General features: G+C 41.0%; 1 protein-coding gene across 2 annotated transcripts; it reads left to right on the top strand.

Moving 5' to 3' along the window:
• Positions 1–22,700, top strand: LOC127651708 (steryl-sulfatase-like). 2 transcript variants are annotated; one of them, XM_052137667.1, is made up of 10 exons: positions 1–139; positions 372–528; positions 890–1,011; positions 1,340–1,462; positions 5,755–6,169; positions 7,145–7,281; positions 15,266–15,403; positions 17,701–17,860; positions 18,363–18,484; positions 21,606–22,700. In XM_052137667.1, exons 2-10 carry the CDS (start codon positions 380–382, stop codon positions 21,986–21,988), a joined length of 1,749 nt encoding a protein of 582 aa, XP_051993627.1. In that variant the 5' UTR covers positions 1–139; positions 372–379; the 3' UTR covers positions 21,989–22,700. The 2 variants fall into 2 exon arrangements, with proteins under 2 accessions (XP_051993627.1, XP_051993628.1); XM_052137668.1 differs by having other exon boundaries at positions 130–272.
• The last annotated feature ends 1,369 nt before the right edge of the window (positions 22,701–24,069 follow it).

The following is a 24,069-nucleotide window of genomic DNA, read 5'->3' as shown; positions in this document are numbered from 1 at the left end:
GCTGCACTTCCTCAAGTCGTGAACGTAAATTCAAAGCCAGTTAAACTGAATTCAGTGCAGGTCAGCGTCCGCTGAGTCATATTTCTTGTCTGTGAGCGGTCGGATGATTTCTCTTCTGTTCCGGGTGCTTTAGGTTGGGGTAAGACACTGAGACCCACTGTTTGACTGTGAACCATGTCAAAAGTTAATAATGCATGAAACTGGATGCTACTGTAGATATTGTGCAGCAGACCACCATTGCACTTATTTTAGTGAGTAAAGTGACATATGGTGTAAGTTCTCCACTGTCTTTATACATTTCTATGGCCAAAACAAGTTGATGGATACAACTTTCTCTGTTTTTCTTAATTTCTGTTATCTTCTCTTTTCAGTGTGTACAATGAACTCCCTTAAACAGATAATGTGTACTCTTGGCCTGCTTCTCTGTTCAGCTGATGCAGACAATGACAGAAAACCTAATTTTGTCTTTATGATGGTGGATGATTTAGGAATTGGTGACCTTGGATGCTACGGAAACACAACCCTCGGGTTCATATATATAATTTTGTTAATTTATTTTATTTTGAGTTGTTTTAGGAAATTCACACTAGCTAACTTGTTGAAAGGGTTATGTGAATATTGCTAAATATTCTCATGTAGTAAGCTTGGTATTTTTTCTATATACAATAAAGCCACAAGTGTAAAATAAGTATAGAATATAATTAAACTAAATATAGCTGTTTATGTATAATTTAAGATTAGCAGATTTACCATGAATGAGATTGGCGAGATTGTACAGTTCTCAAAGTTATTTCAAAGTTTGAAAATATTAGACATCTCTCGCACAGGCAGACCCGCTGGCATCTCTCTTAATTAAACTGTATTTGATTGTGGTTTTCTTTGCCTGCAGGACGCCTAACATTGACAGGCTTGCCTTGGAAGGGGTTAAACTGACCCAACACATAGCTGCTGCCACACTCTGCACTCCCAGCAGGGCGGCTTTTCTCACAGGAAGATACCCCATCCGATCAGGTCAGGACGTTAGCTCCCGCATCTGGAAAGAATATGAATAAAAGTGATTGTGTTCATATTTCTACTGAAATAAGTCAAATGTGCTGTGTTTAAAGCAATGCTGAGACTTTTGTTTGAAAGCACCATTTTGTATATCAGAGATTAAAACAGTACAGTAAGATTCATTGGTGTCATATTATTCACATTATGCAGCAAATGTTGAATGAATGAACACAATCCAATTAGAGCTGTACCTGTCTTAATTAGTTTGTCTTTATATTAACATTGGTATATATTTATTGTGTATGTACAATGGTTCTTTTATTTGCATTTCCTGTTGAGGGTGTAGGTATGGCTGGACATGGGCATTTGGGAGTGTATCTCTTTACTGCATCGTCAGGGGGTCTTCCACGTGAAGAAATCACCTTTGCCAGGGTTGCCAAAGAGAAAGGCTATGCCACCTCTATAATCGGTAAGCTGAGCATTTCTAACATCCAAAGAGTTATTACTGTAGTATAAATTGCTACGGGAGTGATTTCTTTCAAATCTAACTGTAAGTGATTTTCGCCACAATTCTAGATTCATCTGACAATCTGTTACATTAATATTTCTTCTTCTTCAATTATTCTAGCAGCCTGGTAGCTCATAAACAAAACTTTGTGGACCTGTTAAGTAAAGGATAATGTACAGTCAGTTGTTTGTTACCACACAATAAACCCTGACAAGGAGTCTTGTATCACCCTAAAGGGTTTATTTTGCTCTAACAACCATCTGACTGTACATTATCCCACTTATTACATGGCTGCTAACCAAATAAATACATGGACTTAAAATATTGATTTGCCTTGAAATGATGTAGTTTGAGAAGAAATAAATCGGTAAACAGCTGGAATCAACCTTTGGTTTGATTTGGAATGGTGTTTATTTTGTGAAAATGACCGTCTGACTCCTCAATAATCAGCCTATTACAAGACTACTTCTCAAATAAATAAATATATAAATGGACATGAAATATTGATTTGCACTGAAATTATGTAATTATGTGAGAATGAAATTGCGGAACAGCTGAAATTCACCTTCTGTTGGCGTCAGAGTTCTGTTGGTGTTTAATTTGTAAAAATAACCATCTGACTCCTCAATATTCAGCCTATTACAGGACTGACTACTTACCAAATAAATAAGTAAATGCACATAAAACATAGATCTGAGTTTAAATTATTTAATTCGCTTGCTTGTAGAGATTGCACAGTGAGACGAAAAGCAGGAGAAATGGCTCACAAAACCCGGATGGGCGGTCTGATACATTTAAATCCCCGGATGTGCGGTAGTTACAAAGCAATTTCTGACTGCTAGATGATGCCATTGACCAATCGGAATTGAGTATTCCAGGGAACCCTGTAATAAACCTGATTGAACTTTGCACCCCTGATTATCAATGTTGCCTATTGCAGTTAGCTAATCAGAAGGATTTTCAGGACTACTTACCAAATAAATAAGTAAATGCACAAAAAACATAGATCTGAGTTTAAATTATTTAATTCACTTGCTTGTAGAGATTGCATAGTGAGCCGAGAAGCAGGAGAAATGGCTCACACCCCTGATTATCAATGTTGCCTATTGCAGTTAGCTAATCAGAAGGATTTTCTGCCAGGTCTTGTACTTTTTGTGTGCAATATGCATCAGGCAGGTCATGAAAGGTCTGTGGGCATTCCAAATGAATGTTTTATCTAATCCCATTTGGGATATTAGTGGGATCTGACCCACTGTCAAAGCCTACATGACAAGCCGAACTTGCTGCAAGATAGACCATGACGCGTTCTTGCTTTCAAAAACAGCTGGATGGAGCTCAACAGAAAGCAAGGGTATCGAGACACTATTTTAAAGTTGAACTACTTTTATCATTTGACACAGCGTCTTAAAAATCCGAAGAGGTAACGCAACAGCCAAAGATGAATAAAAAAAACTTGCATATATGTGATTTTCTATAAGTTTGAGTCCACTTCTGAAAATGTTTCTATTTAGCATTTTTCTATTTTAATTGTTTATTTTTCATTACAAATGATATTGTTTTGCGAAACTTGCATGTGAAAAATCTTGCATGTGAATTTGAACAGAGAAAGTGTTTTAATGAAAGAAAATCTTTTCTTTTGTACAAAATGAGTTAACACAGTTAATGTCACAAATTTGCTTATTTGATTACTGATCACGAAATTGTGTGGAATCTTAAATATTTCTTATATTATGTCATAAACTTTTCAAAATCACAAGAAAAATCATCAAGTTTTTCGCACCTGCAATCCAATCTACATCTTGATGTAATCCTTCCTCAAATCAAATCAAATCAAATCACTTTATTGTCACACTACCATGTACACAAGTGCAACAGTAGGTGAAATTCTTGTGTGCAGTTCCGAGCAACATAGCAGTCATGACAGTGACGAGACATATACCAATTACAATAAACAACATACTTACACAACACAATTTACATATCAAATGTACACATAATTATACAACACGATAATTATATACAATACACACAATATAGAATACACAATATACAATACAATAAGTAAGGAGTATATATGTATATATATATATATATATATATATATATATATATATATATATATATATATATATATATATATATATGAAGTAGTATATTGAGGAGAATATGTTGACAGTCCAGTGTGAGATTATAGCTGAATAAAGTGCAGTGCTAATTATTGATCCTGATAGATCAAGTGTTCAACAGTCTGATTGCTTGGGGGAAAAAGCTATCATGTAGTCGGCTGGTGCGGGTCCTGATGCTGCGATACCACCTGCCTGATGGTAGCAGTGAGAACAGACCATGACTCGGGTGGCTGGAGTCTCTGATCCTCCGAGCTTTTTTCACACACCGCCTGGTATATATGTCCTGGAGGGAGGGAAGCTCACCTTCGATGATGTTCCTGGCAGTTCGCACCACCCTTTGCAGGGCTTTGCAGTTGTGCGCGGTGCTATTGCCGTACCAGGCGGTGATGCAGCCAGTCAGGATGCTCTCTACAGTGCTGGTGTAGAACCTTGTGAGGATGTGGTGGTTCATTCCAAACTTCCTCAGCTGTCTCAGGAAGAAGAGGCGCTGGTGAGCCTTCTTCACAACGGCCTCAGTGTGGACGGACCATGTGAGTTCCTCAGTAATGTGGACACCGAGGAACTTGAAGCTGCTGACTCTCTCCACCGGTGCTCCATTGATGGTGATGGGGCTGTGTTCTCTGTCTTTCTTCCTGAAGTCCACAACAAGCTCCTTGGTTTTACTGACGTTGAGGGAGAGGTTGTGCTCTTGACACCAGCGTGTCAGAGTGTGCACCTCCTCTCTGTAGGCTCTTTCATCATTGTCAGTGATCAGACCTACCACCGTCGTATCATCAGCAAACTTAATGATGGCATTGGAGCTATGTGTTGCCACACAGTCATGTGTGTACAGGGAATACAGGAGTGGGCTGAGAACACAGCCCTGCGGGGCTCCAGTGTTGAGGGTCAGTGATGAGGAGGTGTTGCTGCCCATTCTAACCACCTGACATCTGCCTGACAGGAAATCCAGGATCCTGCAGCATGTTTTTATCAGCTGAATGGGAGGATAAACACTTAAAATGTGACGAGACTCATGCAAATTTCTAAAACCTTATTTCCTGGTTTAATCTATTTTTTCAACCCCATGATATGAGTTTATGTTTTCTCTTTTAAGCTATTAATGTAATTTGAATGTGACCATGGTTTAAGGACAATACCTGTATGCTGGGTTGGAAATCTCAAGGATTAATAGTGGTGTTTTCCTTATTACATGGTGTGTTGTTCTGAAAGCAGAAACAAACATATGAAACACGGAATGTAGGCTGTCATCCACGCAGCCTGACCAAAGCAAAGCGGGTGCGTTTACGCGCATGATTAACGAAAGTGAAGCACTGCCTGCTCAGGATGCACAAATGGCTTGCACGAGTCTGTTGGGTACACTGCAGTCTCATCACCTTTTAACTTTTGTTTAGCCTCCCATTCAGCTCATGAAAACACACTGGGTGATCATGAAGAATGAATACATCAAGATGTATTTTGGAATGCAGATGCAGAATTTCATATGCATAAAATAGTGTACTCCTCTCTCGCCACTGGCGTGCCAGTGATTACCCCTGCCATAGGTTGCCGACCCTTGACATAGACAATAAAAAATTCATAGACAGAATACAAGAACACACCCTGTGTATACGTCCCCTAAGTTCTTCCTTAAACAGAGTGACAAACTCGATTGAAAAATGGATTGCTGTGGACGTTAGGCCAGTGATGATTTTCAATGATATGGAAATAAAACAAACAATAGATTGACTTCTTAAGCCAATTTTTGTAATGTCTATTTAGTGTTTTACTGGTCTGCCAGAATAATGTCTTTGAATTATCTTCATTTGGAGTCTTTTCTCAGCAAATATTGATATATGTGATTAATTAATCAACATATCATGAAATTAGTTTGAAAAAACGTTTGTTCCATTGACAGCTCTAATATTTCTTTATACATTTATATGTGTGTGTAATCTGGGTGTCACTTTTCATCCGTTACTGCCTCTAAATCTTGTAACTATTTTAACAGTCATGGCTAATGCATTTAACACTGTAAGATACCGAACAAATGTTAAAAAGAAAATCATGCACCTTTAATGCTTTTGCTTTGTTTGTGGTTGGCAATTATACCAGTCATCAATTACTGATTTTTATTACAAACATTTGTAGGAAAATGGCACCTGGGTCTCAACTGTGAAGATAATGCCGACCACTGTCACCATCCGACCGCACACGGCTTTGACCACTTTTATGGTAGCATTATGACTAACCTTCGAGACTGCCAGACTGAACATGGCTCTGTCTTCCATGGCGTCCATGCTCACATCCCCTACAAGGCCCTTAGTTTTGGTCCAATCACCCTGGCTTTGCTCCATATTTTAGGGGTGATAACAGTGCCCAGGAAAGTAGTTTTTGGACTTCTGGCCCTGGTAGGGTTTGTGGTGAGTATCTTTTGGCTAATGTTGTACACATTCGCCAATTTAAATTGCTTTCTCATGAGAGGAGACGAGATTGTGGAGCAACCATTTGCATCCGAGAACCTCACACAGAAGATGACCAATGAGGCGATAGAGTTTCTGGAAAGGTATGTGTCCACTTTTCTTATTTTTGTTAAGGTGCAAAAAGCTTTTATGGTCACTGTATCTCATTGCAATTTCTGCTCAACAAATTCAGTGAATTAACTGATTTCACTGGAAATTGTTAGTCCATTACTTGAAATGTCTATGTTGAAATTGAAGGTTAAATTAGCATGTAACTTTTTCTTAGTTATAATATTTTCTCCTATCCAAACATAATATGCAGAGACAAATATTAGTAAGACATTCATAGGTAAAATTTCTCTAAAATTGTAAGCACTGTGTCTCTATAGCGCTATGAAAATCCTTGGTTTGTTTTATTGTTTTACATTACACAAAACTCGACCAATGGTGTGAGTTAGGGGTGGGACTTATCTCTTTGTTTTACCAACAGCTGATAGGGCGCATATTCAGAAAGCCGTTTTGAAAACAAAGTATGCTTTTGCAATTCCATTTGGTGGTGCAGAAATAACATATTTCAGCTTTAAGCCACTGAATTCTAATTTTTGGTAATTATTTGAACCTAATAGAAAAACACTTTCTCCTGGCCCAGTGGTGGCTGGTTCTTTTCAAAAGTGGAGAAGCTTATCAAACTACTACTCAATCAGTGACATTTCTCATCAAAAATAAAACAATGAACTAAGCTCAAAACAGAATATCCAAGTAACTGCAAGAGTATCGCCAAACCGCTGTACAATTTGCACTTGATTTCTTTTTCACGAACATCACCATTTGAATAGTTACAATTTTCTTTGCAAAGTCCCAACAGATCATCATACAGAGAAGTCGGTCTTCCAGGCCGGACCAAAATGCATTTATTGAAAGCCCAATGTCCAATAAGCAGTCAGATGCAGATTCAGTGTAAATAGCGCTAATGAAGCTCTGATTGACTCAGAGTGTATACTACCATGAAATAATGTGGTTAATATGTCTGTCAGATAGTAATGTTAAGATTTATAATGACTTTTTATTTGAATACACAGGAATTCAGAAAAGACGTTCTTGCTCTTCTTCTCATTCATCCAAGTCCACACTGCGCTCTTTGCCTCTCCTCCCTTCAGAGGTAGAAGCCAGCATGGTATCTATGGTGATGCTGTAATGGAGGTGGACTGGAGTGTAGGTACTGAATGACACTTTGCTTTGCCCATACCTGTCTACATTTGGGTACCAAAATCCAGGAGGGGGTTTGGATGGCAGAGGCAGGCTACATACATACAAATTGTGCCGTTGTGATGTAACATCATTTTTCCCACCTTGTACGATATTAAAATCAGTGTGACACACATTGCAAAAGGCGTGGGCATTGTCGATATGGCTTTGAGATATGAAATTAAATAAAATTACATATATATATATATATATATATATATATATATATATATATTATTTTTTTCCAGAGCACCACCTACCAGTGATGCTTGATTCATCTTCCCGCATTTAATACCTGCGCAAATATCAACAGCGCAAATGGGTTGTAGGTTGCCAGGTTGAGGTTACAAATGGGTTGACATGATGTGTAGATTGTTTGAGTAGGATGCGTTTCATACTAGATCTGGCAACTGAACAACCTTGGAATAATATATTGATGTGATTATTCATATTTTTTGGGCCATACAAATTACGTGAGTTTCCCGGGATAAATAACAAAATGGGAGGGGGGCAGGAGATGGGTGTGAAATACAGGAGACTCCCGGGAAAAACGGGAGTGTTGACAGGTATGGCTTTGCCCCATGTACACAGAAATAGTCTAAAGATATTGACGAGTCAGTCATGGTAACTAGCTATTAGAGGGTATTTGAAACAATTTCATCTTGTTCGGGAGGTTTACCAAAATTCACTTCACATGGCAAAATCCTTGGTTATGTACGTAACCTCGGTTCCCTGAGACGAAAGGAACAAGATATTGCATTTACTAACGCATATGGGAGTGCCTTCATACACAACCTATTTGAAACCTCTCTACAATAACGGCAATATTCTAATATTGGCAATAGTGTTTGAGCCCCACCTGTTTTGGCGCAAAACTGATCACTATAAAACAGGGGCACAGACACATTTCCTCCGAATTTCTGACTGAGAACAAGGAGCGCATTGCTCGAGCCTCAAGAACTCTGAGTCTTGTGGTGCGGATAGCGTTCGCAATGTCTCGTTCCCTTCCTCTCAGGAAACCGAGGTTATGTAAGTAACTGAGACGTTCCCATATGACTTCAGTCCACTTGACATTGCGTTTACTAATGCATATGGGGAACAGAATCCAATCACGCCACACTACACAACATAACTTCCTAGAGAGGAAACATGGCGGCACAGTCTTATGGGACGGCGATCGACATGTGTATGATGCAGTGAGTGATCCTCATGATGGTCAGGAGGAGAGCACTCATAATGAAAATATGAACTATTGCCATATAAAATGAATTACTCCTTATGAACCCGGCCGGGAAGGGAGTTTATGTATAATGAAGTGCTTGTAACTTATGGAATTATAACAGCCTGAATGCTGGCAGTTGTGTAAATGATGCGGAGCCCAAGGGGGCATAAGTGTGTGTATATATATATATATATATATCGCCAATGAATACCAAGTGCACTAAACAGAGAGGACTTGTGAAGAAAGAGATGTTACATCTAGGATGTAAAACCTTGTGAACATGTTTTGCGAGGACCATCCTGCTGTAAAACATATGTCTTGTAAGGAAACACCATTCGTCCATGCCCATGAGGAGGCCATACCTCTAGTTGAGTGTGCTTTAATACCAATTGGGCAAGTCTGACCCTGTGATTCATAAGCCAGGGTAATTGCATCGACAATCCAGTGAGAGTCTTTGCATGGAGACAGACATTCCTTTAGTGCGTCCTCTATAGCATGAGCTGATTAGACAGACTGAACTGGCAAGTACGCTCAATATATGTATGTTGCGCCTGCACAGGGCATAACAAATGCAATGATTGTTCCTCATCTGAATTAAATGGAGGAGGGAAGAAGGCCTGAAGGTGAACCACCAGCACTTTGAAGGGTGTGGTCAGGACCTTGGGTACATAGCCTTTCCAGGGTTTGACAGTGGCTCTTGAAAGACCGGGGCCAAGCTCCAGACATGAATTGTCGACTGATAATGCATATAGGTCACCGACCCGTATTACTGAGGCCAGAGCCAGCAGTAAAGCGGTCTTATTGGAGAGCAAACGCAAATCAATAGAGTCCAAAGGCTCGAAGGTGGGGCCCTGTGAGAGCTTTTAAGATTAAAGTTAAGTCCCAAGTCGGGACAGTAGCCGGCCGAGGTCGGTTTAATCGTTATGATTAAATCATGCTTGCCTATAGAGGTGCTTGTTTCATGTGCGTGATACGCAGCTATATTTGCCACATACACTTTGAGCGTTGACTGAGTCCTAATTGCTCTTGAAGAAATATTACAATTTCATGTATAGGGCAGTTTACTGGGCCCTTGCTGTGTGAGAGATACCAATCAGCAAACACCTTCCATTTTAATGCATAGAGGCGTCTAGTGGATGGTGCTCTGGCTTGTAAAATGGTGTTCATGACTGAACACGTCAGTTCTGGTGCATGTAGTGCGCTCCGTTCAGGGGCCACACATGCAGGTTCCACAGCTGGGGCTGGGGATGCCAGATTGTGCCTTGCGCCTGAGAGAAGAGATCCTTCCTCAGTGGTATTTCCCATGGTGAGCTGTACAGCATCTCCATCATTTCCGGAAACCATGGCTGGTTGGCCATTCCGGTGCAACTAATAGAACCGTTTCCATGTCCTCTCTGACTTTTCATATGGCAGAGTGGATCAGGAATACCGGAAGACACGCATATTTGTGTTCACCGGCCATTTGTGTGCCATTGCATCCCTTTCCAGCGGGGCTTGGGGCTTCGAATAACAGAGGGGACAGTGGCCAAATCCTCAGTATAGTTTGAGGATGAAGTCTCCATTTGCCCGGTATCATCCCTTAGCGTGACAGTAGACCCGCACCTTAATTCAGGCAGCCTGGGACATATGTCACTCTCAGGGAGAGATAATGCTCGCTCCATAGGAGGGGGTGATGCGTCACTCTCGACAGTGGCGGTGAATGAATTCCTCCATGGCTGTTTATATATGCCATAACTCTCATGTTGGCTGAGCAAACCAGGATATGACAGCTCACTATTTCTTACTGAAAGCCTTTAAGGCTAGAATTACAGCCAATAGCTCGAAGCGGTTGATGTGCCACGTCCTCCTTGCACCCTGTCCAGGTGCCAAAAGTTGGGCGTCCATTGCACACAGCGGCTGGATATAGAGTTGCGCATGCGTCGTTGGTGCTAAATACGTCGCGGCACAAGGTCTGCACAATTAGTGGTGGTGGTGTAGTGGGCTAATGCACATAACTGTTAATCAGAAGGTCGCTGGTTCGATCCTCACAGTCACCACCATTGTGTCCTTGAGCAAGGCACTTGACTCCGAGGAGGTTGTCGCTGTAAAAAGTGCACTGTAAGTCGCTTTGGATAAAAGCATCTGCCAAATGCATAAATGTAAATGCTTCAGCCAGCACTGAAGAGGTCTCATGTTTAAGAGACCTAATGGAATGGATGCCACCACCACAAATTCCAGTGCTTTCTGAAACAAGTTTCAGTAGAAATGTTCTCCCCAGTTTGAACTGAGATGGACAATGTAAAATGGCTGAAGCAGTAAAACTGTGCTGGCATAACAAAGCCTCTGATTGCGGTGGTAACAGAGTACAAGATGCGTTCGCTGCTCAGTCTCAGAGGAGTGAGAACCGCATCAATGTACTTTGTGAATGTACGAGGAGAAAAGACAGTCCGAAGGGCAGGACTTTGAACTGATACGCTATTCCCTCGAACGTGAATCTCAAAAACATCCTGTGATGTTGCACAATTTGAATGTGAAGGTACGCATCCTTCTGATCTATCAACGCAAACCAATCGTGTAGGCGTACATGCGATAAGATCCTTTTTTGAGTAATCATTTTGAATTGGTGCTTTATAAATATCTCAGATCCAAGATTGGCTGAAGCCCGCCATCTTTCTTTGGAACAAGAAAATAATGGCTGTAAAACCATTTTTGTGCTTTACAATTTGGCACAATCTCTATCATGTTTTTCACGTCATCGGACGAAACCGTGGAAGACAGAACGCCGTTGAAACGGGGTGGCCGGTGTGCAAAATTGGACCATATAACTATGTTCGATCATTTTTGCATCCATTCTGAATAGGGTTGCAACGGTATGATAACCGTCTCAGAAAATATCACGGTTTCACGGTATATGGTATTACACAATTTCTATTATCACTGAAAACAGAAGGGTTATTTATTTATTTATTTTTGAGCAAACACTTTATAATAATTGAAATTTGAAACCATTTATTTTATTGAAGTATGTGTAAAAAAAGTCTCCCGTTTGAATATAAAATAAATACAAAAAATAAGAAAGCTAACAGAATTATAATAATAAACGAATTATAAACATGATAAAAATGTAACTATAACATGTTATATAACTAAAGCATGTTAGTTTACATGTTAAATTAACTACTAAATTAAAAATAACACCAGCTGTGTGAGATTTTGAATTTATTTCCTATGATTATTTATAATTAACATATACTGTAGACTGCTCCTGTCTGTACCTTTAACTCAGCGCTTCTCAACTGGTTTTGCTTCAGGATACAGATTTTACATTTGACATCAAGTGGTGACCTGCCATAGATTAAACATAACCTGTATTTAATGTATCCTGGGTTGCATTTCCTTTTATGTTGCATAGTTTTATTCATGGTTTTCTAGTACAAGGACATGCATCAAGTGGCATTATTTTTGTTGTTGATGTCAACGTCAACCTTTCAGCACACAACTGAATAACACAGACTGCATGACTATGAAAAATGAATACTGCAAGAGTTATATTAACATACAGGTGCAAAGGGGCTTCAACATTTCTCAATTACACAAATAAAAAATACATATACATATTTGTCTCTGGCTTGCTTTTGCTCGCATGTCAATGATGCCGAGATCTACTTTAATATTTAATTTAATCACTGAGAAGGTTTACCTGCAAAATTTGTAGCACCAAACATCACAAGCAGCCTCAAGAATGGACACAGAGTATCCGTATAACACTTTTCCTTGAGCAGAATATTGCACTACAGAATATTCTTGCACTACAGAATATATAAGCGAGACGTGCATGGTTGCCAGATTGCACAAAATAAGCATAACATTTTTCTCAATACTATAGATAAGCAAATGTACATGGTATGATAACCGTCAATTTTCAAACTGTGGTATACTGTGAAACCGGTATACCGCTGCAACCCTAATTCTGAAATACCCGTTAGGGCTCGCCACACATCCACATAATGGGACAGAGGGCAATTTGGGTTGCTCACTGTATATGTTGCGACGCTCGCTAGGGAAGCGGTTGCTCATAATATGTGTGCTTTGAAGCGGAAAAAGGGGCTCTTTATTGAGAATGTGTGAGCATCTCGTGCATTTCCAACGAATGCTGTATTCTTTTTTGCACTTATTGCATTTTTTAATTGCATTTATTTGAGTGCAAGACACCGATACGTAATTTTGAACAACAATATCCCTTTCCCAACAAACAATAGTGGGTAGATGGGGAACAGTGTTTTGATTGTTCCAATCAAGCCTTTTTTGGAGCAGACACGGAGGGAATCGTGGGCTCTGCTTTCCGCTTCAAAGTGTTTGTTTCAAAGAGCACATTTGCTTATATAGCTGCATGTAATGATACGCAGGTGAGGCAGCAGGTATGGGGCCTTTTTTTAAGTGAAGCTCTTCGACTGCCCTTGTAAGGACGTGGAGCATCTCCCTGTCAGTGGCCCGTGCATGTTCCCCTCGCTGGGGGGGAGGGGCGGCAGCATCATCCACTGACCATTTGCCTGATGCGGCGAGAGACATGAACTCGTTATCATCCCAGCGTCAGATCTGTCAAACGAGACGAGGCCGCACGCTCCTTCAGAGGCCGGAGCTCGTCTCGCACATAGCGTAATGGGAAACATGCGCTTCGTGGAGATTGAGGGGTATATGGGGCATGTGCCAGCACGAAATCCACCTCAAGTTCATCCTGCTCGACCTCATGGCCCTGCCGTGCCCCCTTGTGTGAACCCTCAGGTATCACAGAAGAGGCGAGTTGGAGGGCACGAGAGGCTGAATAGTCCCTTAGAACAAGGGTAATTCGTGAGCGAAGCGACTTTAGACTCACGTCCTCAAGATGAGAGCTGACTGTGCGTGGGCGTGGCCTAGACAGAAAACGCAGCTCTTATGCATGTCTGACGGCAGGATGTGTCTCTTGCACAAGGAACACTTACGGAACGACATCTTGAAAAAGACTTGAACACGTATGTAGCTCTTCTAGATATATTAAAAAGATACTCTACACCTGCCGACGTGGCTGCAGAGAATCAGGATGCTGAGGTCCGTTCACCAGCGAAACGTCAAGCGGCGAGGCAGAGTGATGTTCGCCGGAGCACTGCAGGGGAGCGGAGATTCTTCTCGCTGCCGTTTAGATTCCATCCACTGACTGGTGTGTAACAACGGCGCAGGTAGAGGGCTTCGAGACAAGAGGTAATCGCTGTCTTGAAGGAAGAAATTCTGAGGAAATGGTGACTGTGCACTTGTTTTATAGCGGTCAGTTTGCGCCGAAACGAGCGGTCAGTTTCGTGCCAAAACAGGCGGGGCTCAAACACCATAGCCAAAATTAGAATATTGCCGTTATTGTAGAGAGTTTTCAAATGGGTCATGTATGAAGGCAATCCCATATGCGTTAGTAAACACAATGTCAAGTGGACTGAAGTCGTAAGGGAACTGAAATAGCCCATTGTATGCTGTTTTTGCCTTTAGTTAAAGTATATTCAGCAGATAAATCTATCCCCTAATGAGATGAGAAACGAACTGAGAAAGAATTTACCATAATCCACCGGGCATATCCCTTATAATGGCACAAACATTAAAAAAAATGTCTCTGAATCTTTTGAGCTGATAAAAAATGTGTATACTTCCCATATACATGCAATAAAGCACATAATGGATACTGTCATAATTGTTGCATATGAATGCGTCAGCGAATCGAGAAAATCTTGCCGGCACACGGTCAAGCCATGCGGACTAGATTATGATGAAATTTACGTCACTCATACTGTGTGTGGAGTGATCACCAACATGTGAAACATGAATTAAAACTGTTGTGTGAGATGTGAAGGGGGAGGAGAATTTCTACGTGCATCAGGTGCTTGGACCAAAATGTCTTCCGCATAGGATGCTCCGTTGTTTCCTCAATCAAGCGTCCTCGATAAGCTTCCTCCATCCTCGTCTCCTTATGGTGCATTTAGTGAATTGATATGTCCTTAATGATGGCGGACTTTGATCGGTTTCCGGGTCACTGGCTCGAGGACAGTGGAGCAAGGAAACAAGATTGCACAATTTAGGAAATGAGAACCACCCACTGAAGGCACCTTTAAGGAAATACCAGTGCTTGCAAAACAGCAAAAGAACAGTGTTAACGTTAGGGAGGTAAGTTTAGGTTTTAGGCTTTGGTTTTGTTTAAATTAAATGCTGCATCAGAGCTGCTTTGCTATTGTCATAGCATTCAGCACGTGTTTAGTTTTGCTGTGCATGAGAATCAACCCACAACATTGATTCTGCTGTTTTTGCAGTTTGATGGCAGCCATAGTTGGTTAAGTAGATACAAAAAAGACCTTTTCCAATTCAATGTGTAAATATTATGATGAGATCATTACTTCCAATTAAATTTGAGTGAAAAGTTTAGAGTGCTGAAATATCTATAAAATTGTATTGAGTCTGTACCTTAAGCATTTCAGTTGAATTAATTGCAAAAGTTTAATACTTAGGATTAGGAGTTTAGAAAAAAATCCTTTCCAGAATGTTTGGAGTATAAATATAGAGGAATATAAATATAGAACTGCCTTGCAAGAACTTAAACGAGAACATCATTGCATTATTATTTTATTTCAACCAGGAGACATACTGTTGTGGTTTACATCTAAATACTCCACCAGGTTGGTTAAGGTATTTTAGTATTGATCTAACTGACAATCTAACTTCACTGTTTTGATGCTGTACTTAGGTCAGATCATGAAGACTCTAGAGCGCTTAAAATTGAAGGAAAACACTCTGGTGTACCTGACCTCAGATCAGGGTCCCCACTTGGAAGAGATTTCCATCCACGGAGAGGTGCACAGGGGTTGTAGCGGCATATACAAAGGTATTACATACTTGTCCAATGGCTTTTCCAAGAGCTCTGAGGGCCAATTTACAGTGGTGACAGATTGAGCTAATTTACCAACCATTGTGAACAAAGCGTCAACTGTCTGCATTATTATCTTAATTCGTTTTTTTATTAAATATTGTTACGAATGAGGCAGCGAGGAGAGAGGATCTAAATGCAGGTTTCTTTATTGATTAGAATACAGGCAAAACACAAAGGAAAGCCCACAATGGGGAAACAAAACATAAACTAAAACAATAGGGCAGGAGGACACATACCAGGCTACAACATACAACGAACCACAAGGAGTGAACAAAAAGCAGGCTTTAAATAACCAGGGAGTGATGACTGAATTAGACACAGGTGAGAACAATGAACAAAATGGCAGTGGTGATGGCAGGTGGATTCTGGGATGTGTAGTACATTTAACAATGACAAGTGAAACCCAGGGCAGACAACAAGGGAATCGTGACATAGTCCCCCCTCAAAGGAGCGGCTTCCAGACGCTCCTCAGAGAAAAAAATAAATGAAAAAAAAAATCATCCTAGGAGGGGGGCAAACAGACAGACCAGAGGAGCACAAGGGGCAAACAGGAAGTCCAAGGGGGCACAAAGGGCAGGAGAGCAGTCCACGGGGGCACAAGGGGCAGACAGACAGTCCAAGGGGGCACAGAGGGCAGGCGAGCAGTCCACGGGGGCACAAGGGGCAGACAGACAGTCCAAGGGGAGCACAAGACGGGTACTGGGTCAGGTGGCCTGGGAGCTGGCCACAGGGACAGGTTCAGGGGGTCTGGGAGGCGGCCAAAGGACAGGGACAGGTTCAGGAGGCGGAGCCGATGGAGGTGGTACCGTAGGAGGCTGTAGAGGCGGAGCCGATGGAGGTGGCGCCATAGGAGGCTCTAGAGGCGGAGACCTGGAAGGCTCTGGTGGCGGAGCCGATGGAGGTGGCGCCGTAGGAGGCTCTAGAGGCGGAGCCGATGGAGGTGGCGCCGTAGGAGGCTCTAGAGGCGGAGCCGATGGAGGTGGCGCCGTAGGAGGCTCTAGAGGCGGAGACCTGGAAGGCTTGGGAGGCGGAGCCATGGGAGGTGGAGCCGTAGGAGGCTCAGGCAGCAGAGCCGAGGGAGGTGGCGCCGTAGGAGGCTCTAGAGGCGGAGCCGAGGGAGGTGGTGCCGTAGGAGGCTCTAGAGGCGGAGCCCCGGGAGGCGGAGCCCCGGGAGGCTCGGGAGGCGGAGCCCCGGGAGGCTCGGGAGGCGGAGCCCCGGAAAGCTCGGGAGGCGGAACCCCGGAAAGCTCGGGAGGCGGAACCCCGGAAAGCTCGGGAGGCGGAACTCTGGAAAGCTCGGGAGGCGTTGGCTCTTGGACGGTCATGGCTGCTGGCGCTGGCTCAGGGACGGTCGAGGCTACAGGCGCTGGCTCAGGAACGTCTGAGGCTACAGGCGCTGGCTCAGGAACGTCTGAGGCTACAGGCGCTGGCTCAGGAACGTCTGAGGCTACAGGCGCTGGCTCAGGAACGTCTGAGGCTACAGGCTCGCTGACCGTGGAGGGCGTCGGCTCTGGCTCGCTGACAGTGGAAGGCGCTGGCTCTGGTTCGCTGACCGTGGAAGGCGTGGAAAGCCCAGAGGCCGGAGCCGGGATCAGGAGAGGTGGCTCCCCGGCAGCGAATTCCTCCAAGATGAGTCCCACATACTCCCGCCAGGTGTAGTCTCCGGTCTCCGGTAACTCCCACCATCGATGTTTTGGTAAGCCGAGCCGGTACGCTACCTTCAGGACCTCGTCGTTCCAGCCGGAGTAACTGGCCACGCTGGAGAAAAAGTGGGTGAACTCCCGCACTGATAAGTCCGCCTCTGTCAGCTCTCTGAGGAACGCTGCTAGATCCATTGTCGGTGGTTCGTTCTGTTACGAATGAGGCAGCGAGGAGAGAGGATCTAAATGCAGGTTTCTTTATTGATTAGAATACAGGCAAAACACAAAGGAAAGCCCACAATGGGGAAACAAAACATTAACTAAAACAATAGGGCAGGAGGACACATACCAGGCTACAACATACAACGAACCACAAGGAGTGAACAGAAAGCAGGGCTTAAATAACCAGGGAGTGATGACTGAATTAGACACAGGTGAGAACAATGAACAAAATGGCAGTGGTGATGGCAGGTGGATTCTGGGAAGTGTAGTACATTTAACAATGACAAGTGAAACCCAGGGCAGACAACAAGGGAATCGTGACAAATATAAGGGGGAACAACAATAAACAGCAGTTTCATTCCTTGTGCCATTTTGTCTTTTCTTGAGCAGCTGGTAAGTCAACCAATTGGGAAGGTGGAATTCGGGTTCCAGGGATTCTTCATTGGCCAGGTGTTGTACCTGCAGGGAAGGTCATTGATGAGCCCACTAGCAACATGGATCTTTTCCCCACAGTGCTGAAATTAGTTGGTGCTTCGGTACCCAGTGACAGGTGAGCATCTGTCACTTAGCAACACGATCTGATAGTCATGGCTTTGGGTAAATCTTGAAGAAAAATATCTCTGCTCAGTAGCTCCTTAAAATGCAAGGGATGGTGATCAGACTTTTGAAGCTCCAAAATCACAGACAGTCAGCATGCACATCATCCATGTAACTCCAGCAGTTAAATTAATGTCTTTTAAAGCGACACGATCACTTTTGGTGAAAAAAAGGACCTACTGAGCTAATATGTTTTTCTATTTTTCTTCAAATGTGTTCTGCTGAAGAAAGAGTCATACACATCTGGGATGGTATGAGGGTGAGTAAGTTATGGGAGTATTTTAATTTTTGGGTGAACTAACCCTTTAATAAGATGAACAAACTCTCAATAGCTCATTAATACAGAATAATGATAACTATTCTGTATTATGGCCACCTAAACTGCTAAATTGACTCAATAACTACTGTAGGCTACTAGTGTAATCACAGTGCATTAACGCTTGTTTGTATTCCAGAGATATTGATGGTCATGATCTCTTACCATTGCTGCAAGGGCAAGTGGAGCATTCGGAGCATGAATTTATGTTCCATTACTGCAATGCCCACCTGAACGCTGTGAGATGGCATCCATCTGGCAGTGAGTTCTTATTCTAATTCACTCAACTACTGTGATCGCATTAATGTCTTTCCAAACCAATATGGCTTTCTTTCTCCTTAAAAACACAAAAGGTTATATTTTAAAGAATGTCACAATCCCAGCTTTCCATACAAAAGCAGTAGATAGTAACTCACAGTAAAGCGTAAAAAAGCACATAAGTGTCATAAAAGGATTGTGACATGTCAAAAACATCAAGCCTCATTATTTTTTGCACTACTCTTGATTAAACTTCATTGACACAAGAAACAGTGAGGTTTGATGGTATTGACCTGTCTCCATATTTGTTTTGGGCTCTGTGTACATAAATTTATCAATTATTTATTTTGATCTGAGAATGATTAACAATTTACATTTTGGTCTGTTCATCATACATAGTAATTGTATGCCTTAAGAAGACCATCCAAATTGCACATGGATACATGGAAAGAAAATTGCATGAACTGATTTTATGACACTTTTTTGGCTTTCATTTATGTCCCTATCAACTGCTAATGTAAGGGCTGTGTCATCAGTAATGTAAGGGACTACTTTTTTAGTTATTTTACTGGTTACATTGGATTTCAAATAATCTTAAATGTCAAATGTAATCCAAGAGATTATGCCATAAAATAATCTTTTTAGTCATGTAATTTGTAATCATCAGATTACAATTCAGAAGTAATCTAACTAGCATTGCTTGAGTTACAAATAGGATATCAATAATCTTAAATGTCAAAATGTAAGTTATGTCCTAGTAAACCTCTGAACACCATTGAACATTGACTTTATTGATTGAAGTCTTTTAGTCTCATGACAATAGTAAATATATTTTGATAAAAATTTTCCTGAAATTGATGTGTGGAAGAATTAGGGCTGTCAATCGATTGAAATTGTAATCGAATTAATTACATGGTGTCCCGATTAATTAATCGCATATACAAATATTTGCTGAGAAAGCCCCTCATATAACAATAATTCAATACATAATGATGAAATAATTATACATAGTTATCTTTAAATATTAAAAAATTATATATATAAAATTAAAAAATATTCAGATAATTAAAATGCATTACATTCTTGTGGCTGAAGAGTTAATCATTGATAAGACAATACAAAAAGTGACTTTACAATACAATGTATTGTTTACTAACATATTATTGATCATTAAGTCAATCATTGGCATACAGTTCACAGCAATCCGTTTCACAAGTGAATTTGTCAATCAGTTGGAGATTTATTATGAAGGCTTGTTTAAGAACCCGTCAATGAACACCTGCGTCAGACATTTTTATATATTTTTTTTAGAAACAAGCCAGGGGTATGCATAGTACACAATACTACAGATATATTTTACAATAATGCCAAGACATTATATTCATTACATAGTGCAATGGTTTTCAATGCTTTAAAGTTGTTGGAGGTACAAAGAGTATTTAAATAATATATATAAAAAAAATTCTCCAAAATACTACTGCGTAGGCACATTCCGAAAAAAGTTGAGGGGCAGATTAATCTACAGCATTACAGACGGAGCAAAGTGCATCTATTTCAGGGAGCATGTTTCTTAAATAAAGATTGACTGGCTAAAAACGGTGTAACAGTTTAAAGGACACTTAACTGGTAATTAAATATTTGTGATGTAAAGACCATACGGTACTGTGACCACCTGGCTATTGCTCTGTTGCAGGTCAGCAGACCTGATTTTGCGGGACACGAGGGAGAGATAACTTACTATTATTGTACTAGGTGAATAAATATAGATTTTATATTAGATGTATTTTTGCAGTGATGTTAGATGTTAATGACAGCGCTGTGAACGTCACTCAGTTTGGCATAAGGTCTACGATACAAACTAATTTGAACAGCACAGACCTACTCAATGTAAATATAATGAAGTGAAAATAATAATCTAATCGTTAAAAAGCACATTTCCAAATAAGTACATCAATTCCATTATTAAAGACTAGAAAGATTAAATGCGTTCTTACCGGATTTAGTGCATCTTGAATTTAATTTTTTTGTCTGATCTGGCTGTTTCGAGTAGGGCCTTCTCATTCATTATGACTGTAGAACTCCTGGCAGGTGTAGGTGTTCACTTTCACCAGGAGTTCACTTTGGATAAGGTCCACAGATGCTCAGTTCCTTGTCTCTGTCCATGCAGCGGTCATCAGTGAAAAAACACCCTCTCCACTAACGCGTTGGTGACAGGAATGCTCAAAGCCAAAGATATCGGAGCTGTCATGTTTGGGGCACTGAAATGCTTCAGCAGAGCTGTCCGTGAAACCTCAGTGGCATACCCTGCACTCTCCTTTTTTAGGGTCACCTGTAACTGGTTTTAACCATGTATATATTTTCTCCAATTCTTTATTATACGAACAAAGACACTTTTTCTTCTTGGGAGCTCCGGATAGGCCCATTTTTCTGTTGCAGTTTTTTTTTCCAGTATTTTCCCGCTCTGGCAAGAAAAAAAGGCTGCACTGTGCATGTTCAGTGTTTTGTTATTAACGTTTTTTTATAGTGATTTTGTAATTAAAGGACGATGAAATAAAATGATGCCGAAATAATAATAAAGATAAAAAATTATACAGACAAAATTGAAATGTGGGACACTGCTTATGACTTGGGGGACGCGGGACAAAGCTTCCAATATCCGCAAAATGCGGGACAGGTGGTCACCCTACCGTACAACCTGCGTCAGACATGCTTGTGTCGCGTCTTGGGTGTGTTGCGTCATAAAAATAAAATGTTTAGGTCACTGTGTCAAGTTAAATATAGTGTAATACTCAATCTTTAAACACATATTGAGATCCCTTAGTTCGCATTTGAACCCTTAGTAACGCATATCTGTGTTGGTTTCTTCACTGTATAAACTGTGTGTTGCTCACAGCCCTCTGGAGTATACAGGTGGTACTACAAGCATGCGATTAAATGCGTTAATCTTTTTTACACGTTATTTTTTGTATAATTAATCGTGTGTTATTAACGCGTTAACTTGACAGCCCTTGTAAGAATATGATAAAAACTATTTCACCTTTGTTAGACATCCATTAAAACATTGAGAAGTGGAAAGATGGATTGATTTGTTACGTTCACCAAATTACTGTCCCTGTTTTTCCAGGTAGCGCAATCTGGAAGGCCTTTTTCTTTACCCCTATCTTCTACCCAGAGAATAGCTCTGCCTGTTTCCACACTCATCTCTGCTTCTGTAATGAGCCTTTCATTATACGCCATGACCCTCCACTGCTTTATGACTTGTCGAGGGACCCCTCAGAGAGCACCCCCCTGACCCCAGACACCGATCCCAAGTTCTACTCAGTTCTAGAGGCTATAAGGGCAGCAGTAAGCCATCATACACAGAGTTTGAAGCCTGTCCCAGCACAGATTTCACCTCAACACCTGGTTTGGAAGCCCTGGCTCCAGCCCTGCTGCTCTTCTCTCAGTCAGCTTTGCAAATGTGAACGAGATCATCAAATAGGGCAGGCAAGACATGAGAAGCTTTAGAACGAACAGACCTGGAACAGAAACCAGGTCTCAAAATCTGAGTTTCAGCTCGTAGAAAGGGCCAGAAATCCTTAATTAGCTTAAATTTGTGCAGACATACTGTTGAATTGTACATGATTTAGTTACCTAACACAATTCACAATTAAAATCTGCTTGATGATCTTCTGTAAAGAATGTGAAGAGCTATACAAACCCATAGGGTTTAATCGAAGGATAAGAAAATAAGGGGACAACAGAAGCATTTTAAATACTGCAGTGCATTTATTTTCTACACTGCACTGCTGAATTTGCATCACTAGATGGCACATAGGGTTAGTTGTATGATTTGCTGCCAACCATAAGAGGATCTCCATGCATAAAACATCTCATTTGTATAATAAAATAAAAATATGTTTTGCCTAATGTTTTAAAAGCCAGATGCGATTTTTCTATTATGCTATTCTTTATGGCTTGGTGTATTCATCACTGTTTCTGGAACCATTCAACATATTTACTAATCAAATGGGGATAGTCATTTGTATGAGGTACATTTCTCATTTAAGAGTCAACATGCTGCACTTTTGAGCCAAAACTGATGTTTACCATTTGACACAGCATGATGCATCATTTCTTTATTATTCACTCAAGACTGTGGATAATCATGAAATCCTTGTTTCTCAAAAGTATTTCCAGTGGGTGTTGCTTGAAATATCATTAAATAACTTGTACTAGAATCTGTCTGAATCCAGCTGGGTTACTTGTTCATTTTTACCATTTTATTTTTTACAGCATACAGTATTTACTCAAATACATCATGCATTGTGAATGTTGATCATAACATTTAAAGATATAGCATAAAGAACAGATGGTGGTATCCAGGGGAGCCTTGAGGCCTGTCAAAATAGGCAAGTTCAATCATCCTGAGTTTCTGGGCCCTTTTGCAGTGTGGAGAGAACAGTCAATTGCAGTATAGGAGTTCTGCTTAATGCAGATGATCAAAGGCACACCACCAGAAAAGAACCAGTGTTCTGCTTAAAGGGGTCATGACATGAGAAACCAAATTTGCCTTGATCTTTTGGTATATAAGAGGTCTTTGTATCATTAAAACGTCCTGCAAGTTTAATATTTTAAGACGTCCTCCCCATTCTAAACGAATCATTTATTTAATCAAGCTCAAAATACAGCTCGTTCTGGATTCATGGTTAGAAGTGACGTGACGGTTAGAAGTGACGTACCAGCGTTTGCATATGACCGCCTCCAGCACAAGATAACTACGCTTTAAGCGCAAGACAACTACGCTCATTTCAGTATCGCCGTGCGCCTCACAAGTGTTCAGTCGATGGACAGCGAGCTCTGACAGAGACTACTTGTGCACAGGAAAATTACGATGCCACACAGATGTGCTGTTCCTGGCTGTGGTCAAACAAAACCTCTGAATAAGCTGCCGAAAGATCCAGACGTCAGGGAAAAATGGATGCAGTTTATTTTTTGCGGACGTCCCAGTCACGGCAGTGTTAACTTAAGCGTTTGTTCTGTACATTTTAAGGATGACTGTTTTGAGAACAAATCTCAATATGATGCTGGCCTTGCCAGAAAACTGTTGCTCAAAGATAAGTCCGTGCCGACTATTCTGGGAACAACGACGACGCAAACTGTAAGTAATCTATTTTAAACTTTAAACTACTTTTTAAAGCGCAATTTCATTCATTATGAATAATCACAGTGTTTTTACTTAGTTTACTTTCATATTGTTCTGGCTGGGGGCGTCAATAATTGATACATAGGCACTGACGTTAGCCAATCATAACAGTGGGCGTTAACACTTAAGTCTTAAATGGAAAACGCCCCCAAAACAGACTGTTTGAATCAGAGGATGAGAAACAGGGTGGGAAAAGGTCATATAAATCACTAGATTTTAAAAGTTTTTCTTAAAAAAAAAATATATTAATACTATAATTGCACCTAAGGGAACATAATACAATAAAAAAACCCATGTCATGACCCCTTTAAAGATATGTTTCTAAAACCTTTGGAAGATTTAGAACCTAAATAGTAAGCTGCTCTTTCATTTAAAAAAATAATGGTTAAGGTTATTTTGCAGG

Source organism: Xyrauchen texanus, chromosome 11 (assembly GCF_025860055.1).
Source record: "Xyrauchen texanus isolate HMW12.3.18 chromosome 11, RBS_HiC_50CHRs, whole genome shotgun sequence".
NCBI classification, from domain to species: domain Eukaryota; kingdom Metazoa; phylum Chordata; class Actinopteri; order Cypriniformes; family Catostomidae; genus Xyrauchen; species Xyrauchen texanus.
This window is presented reverse-complemented; position numbering and strand designations above follow the sequence as displayed.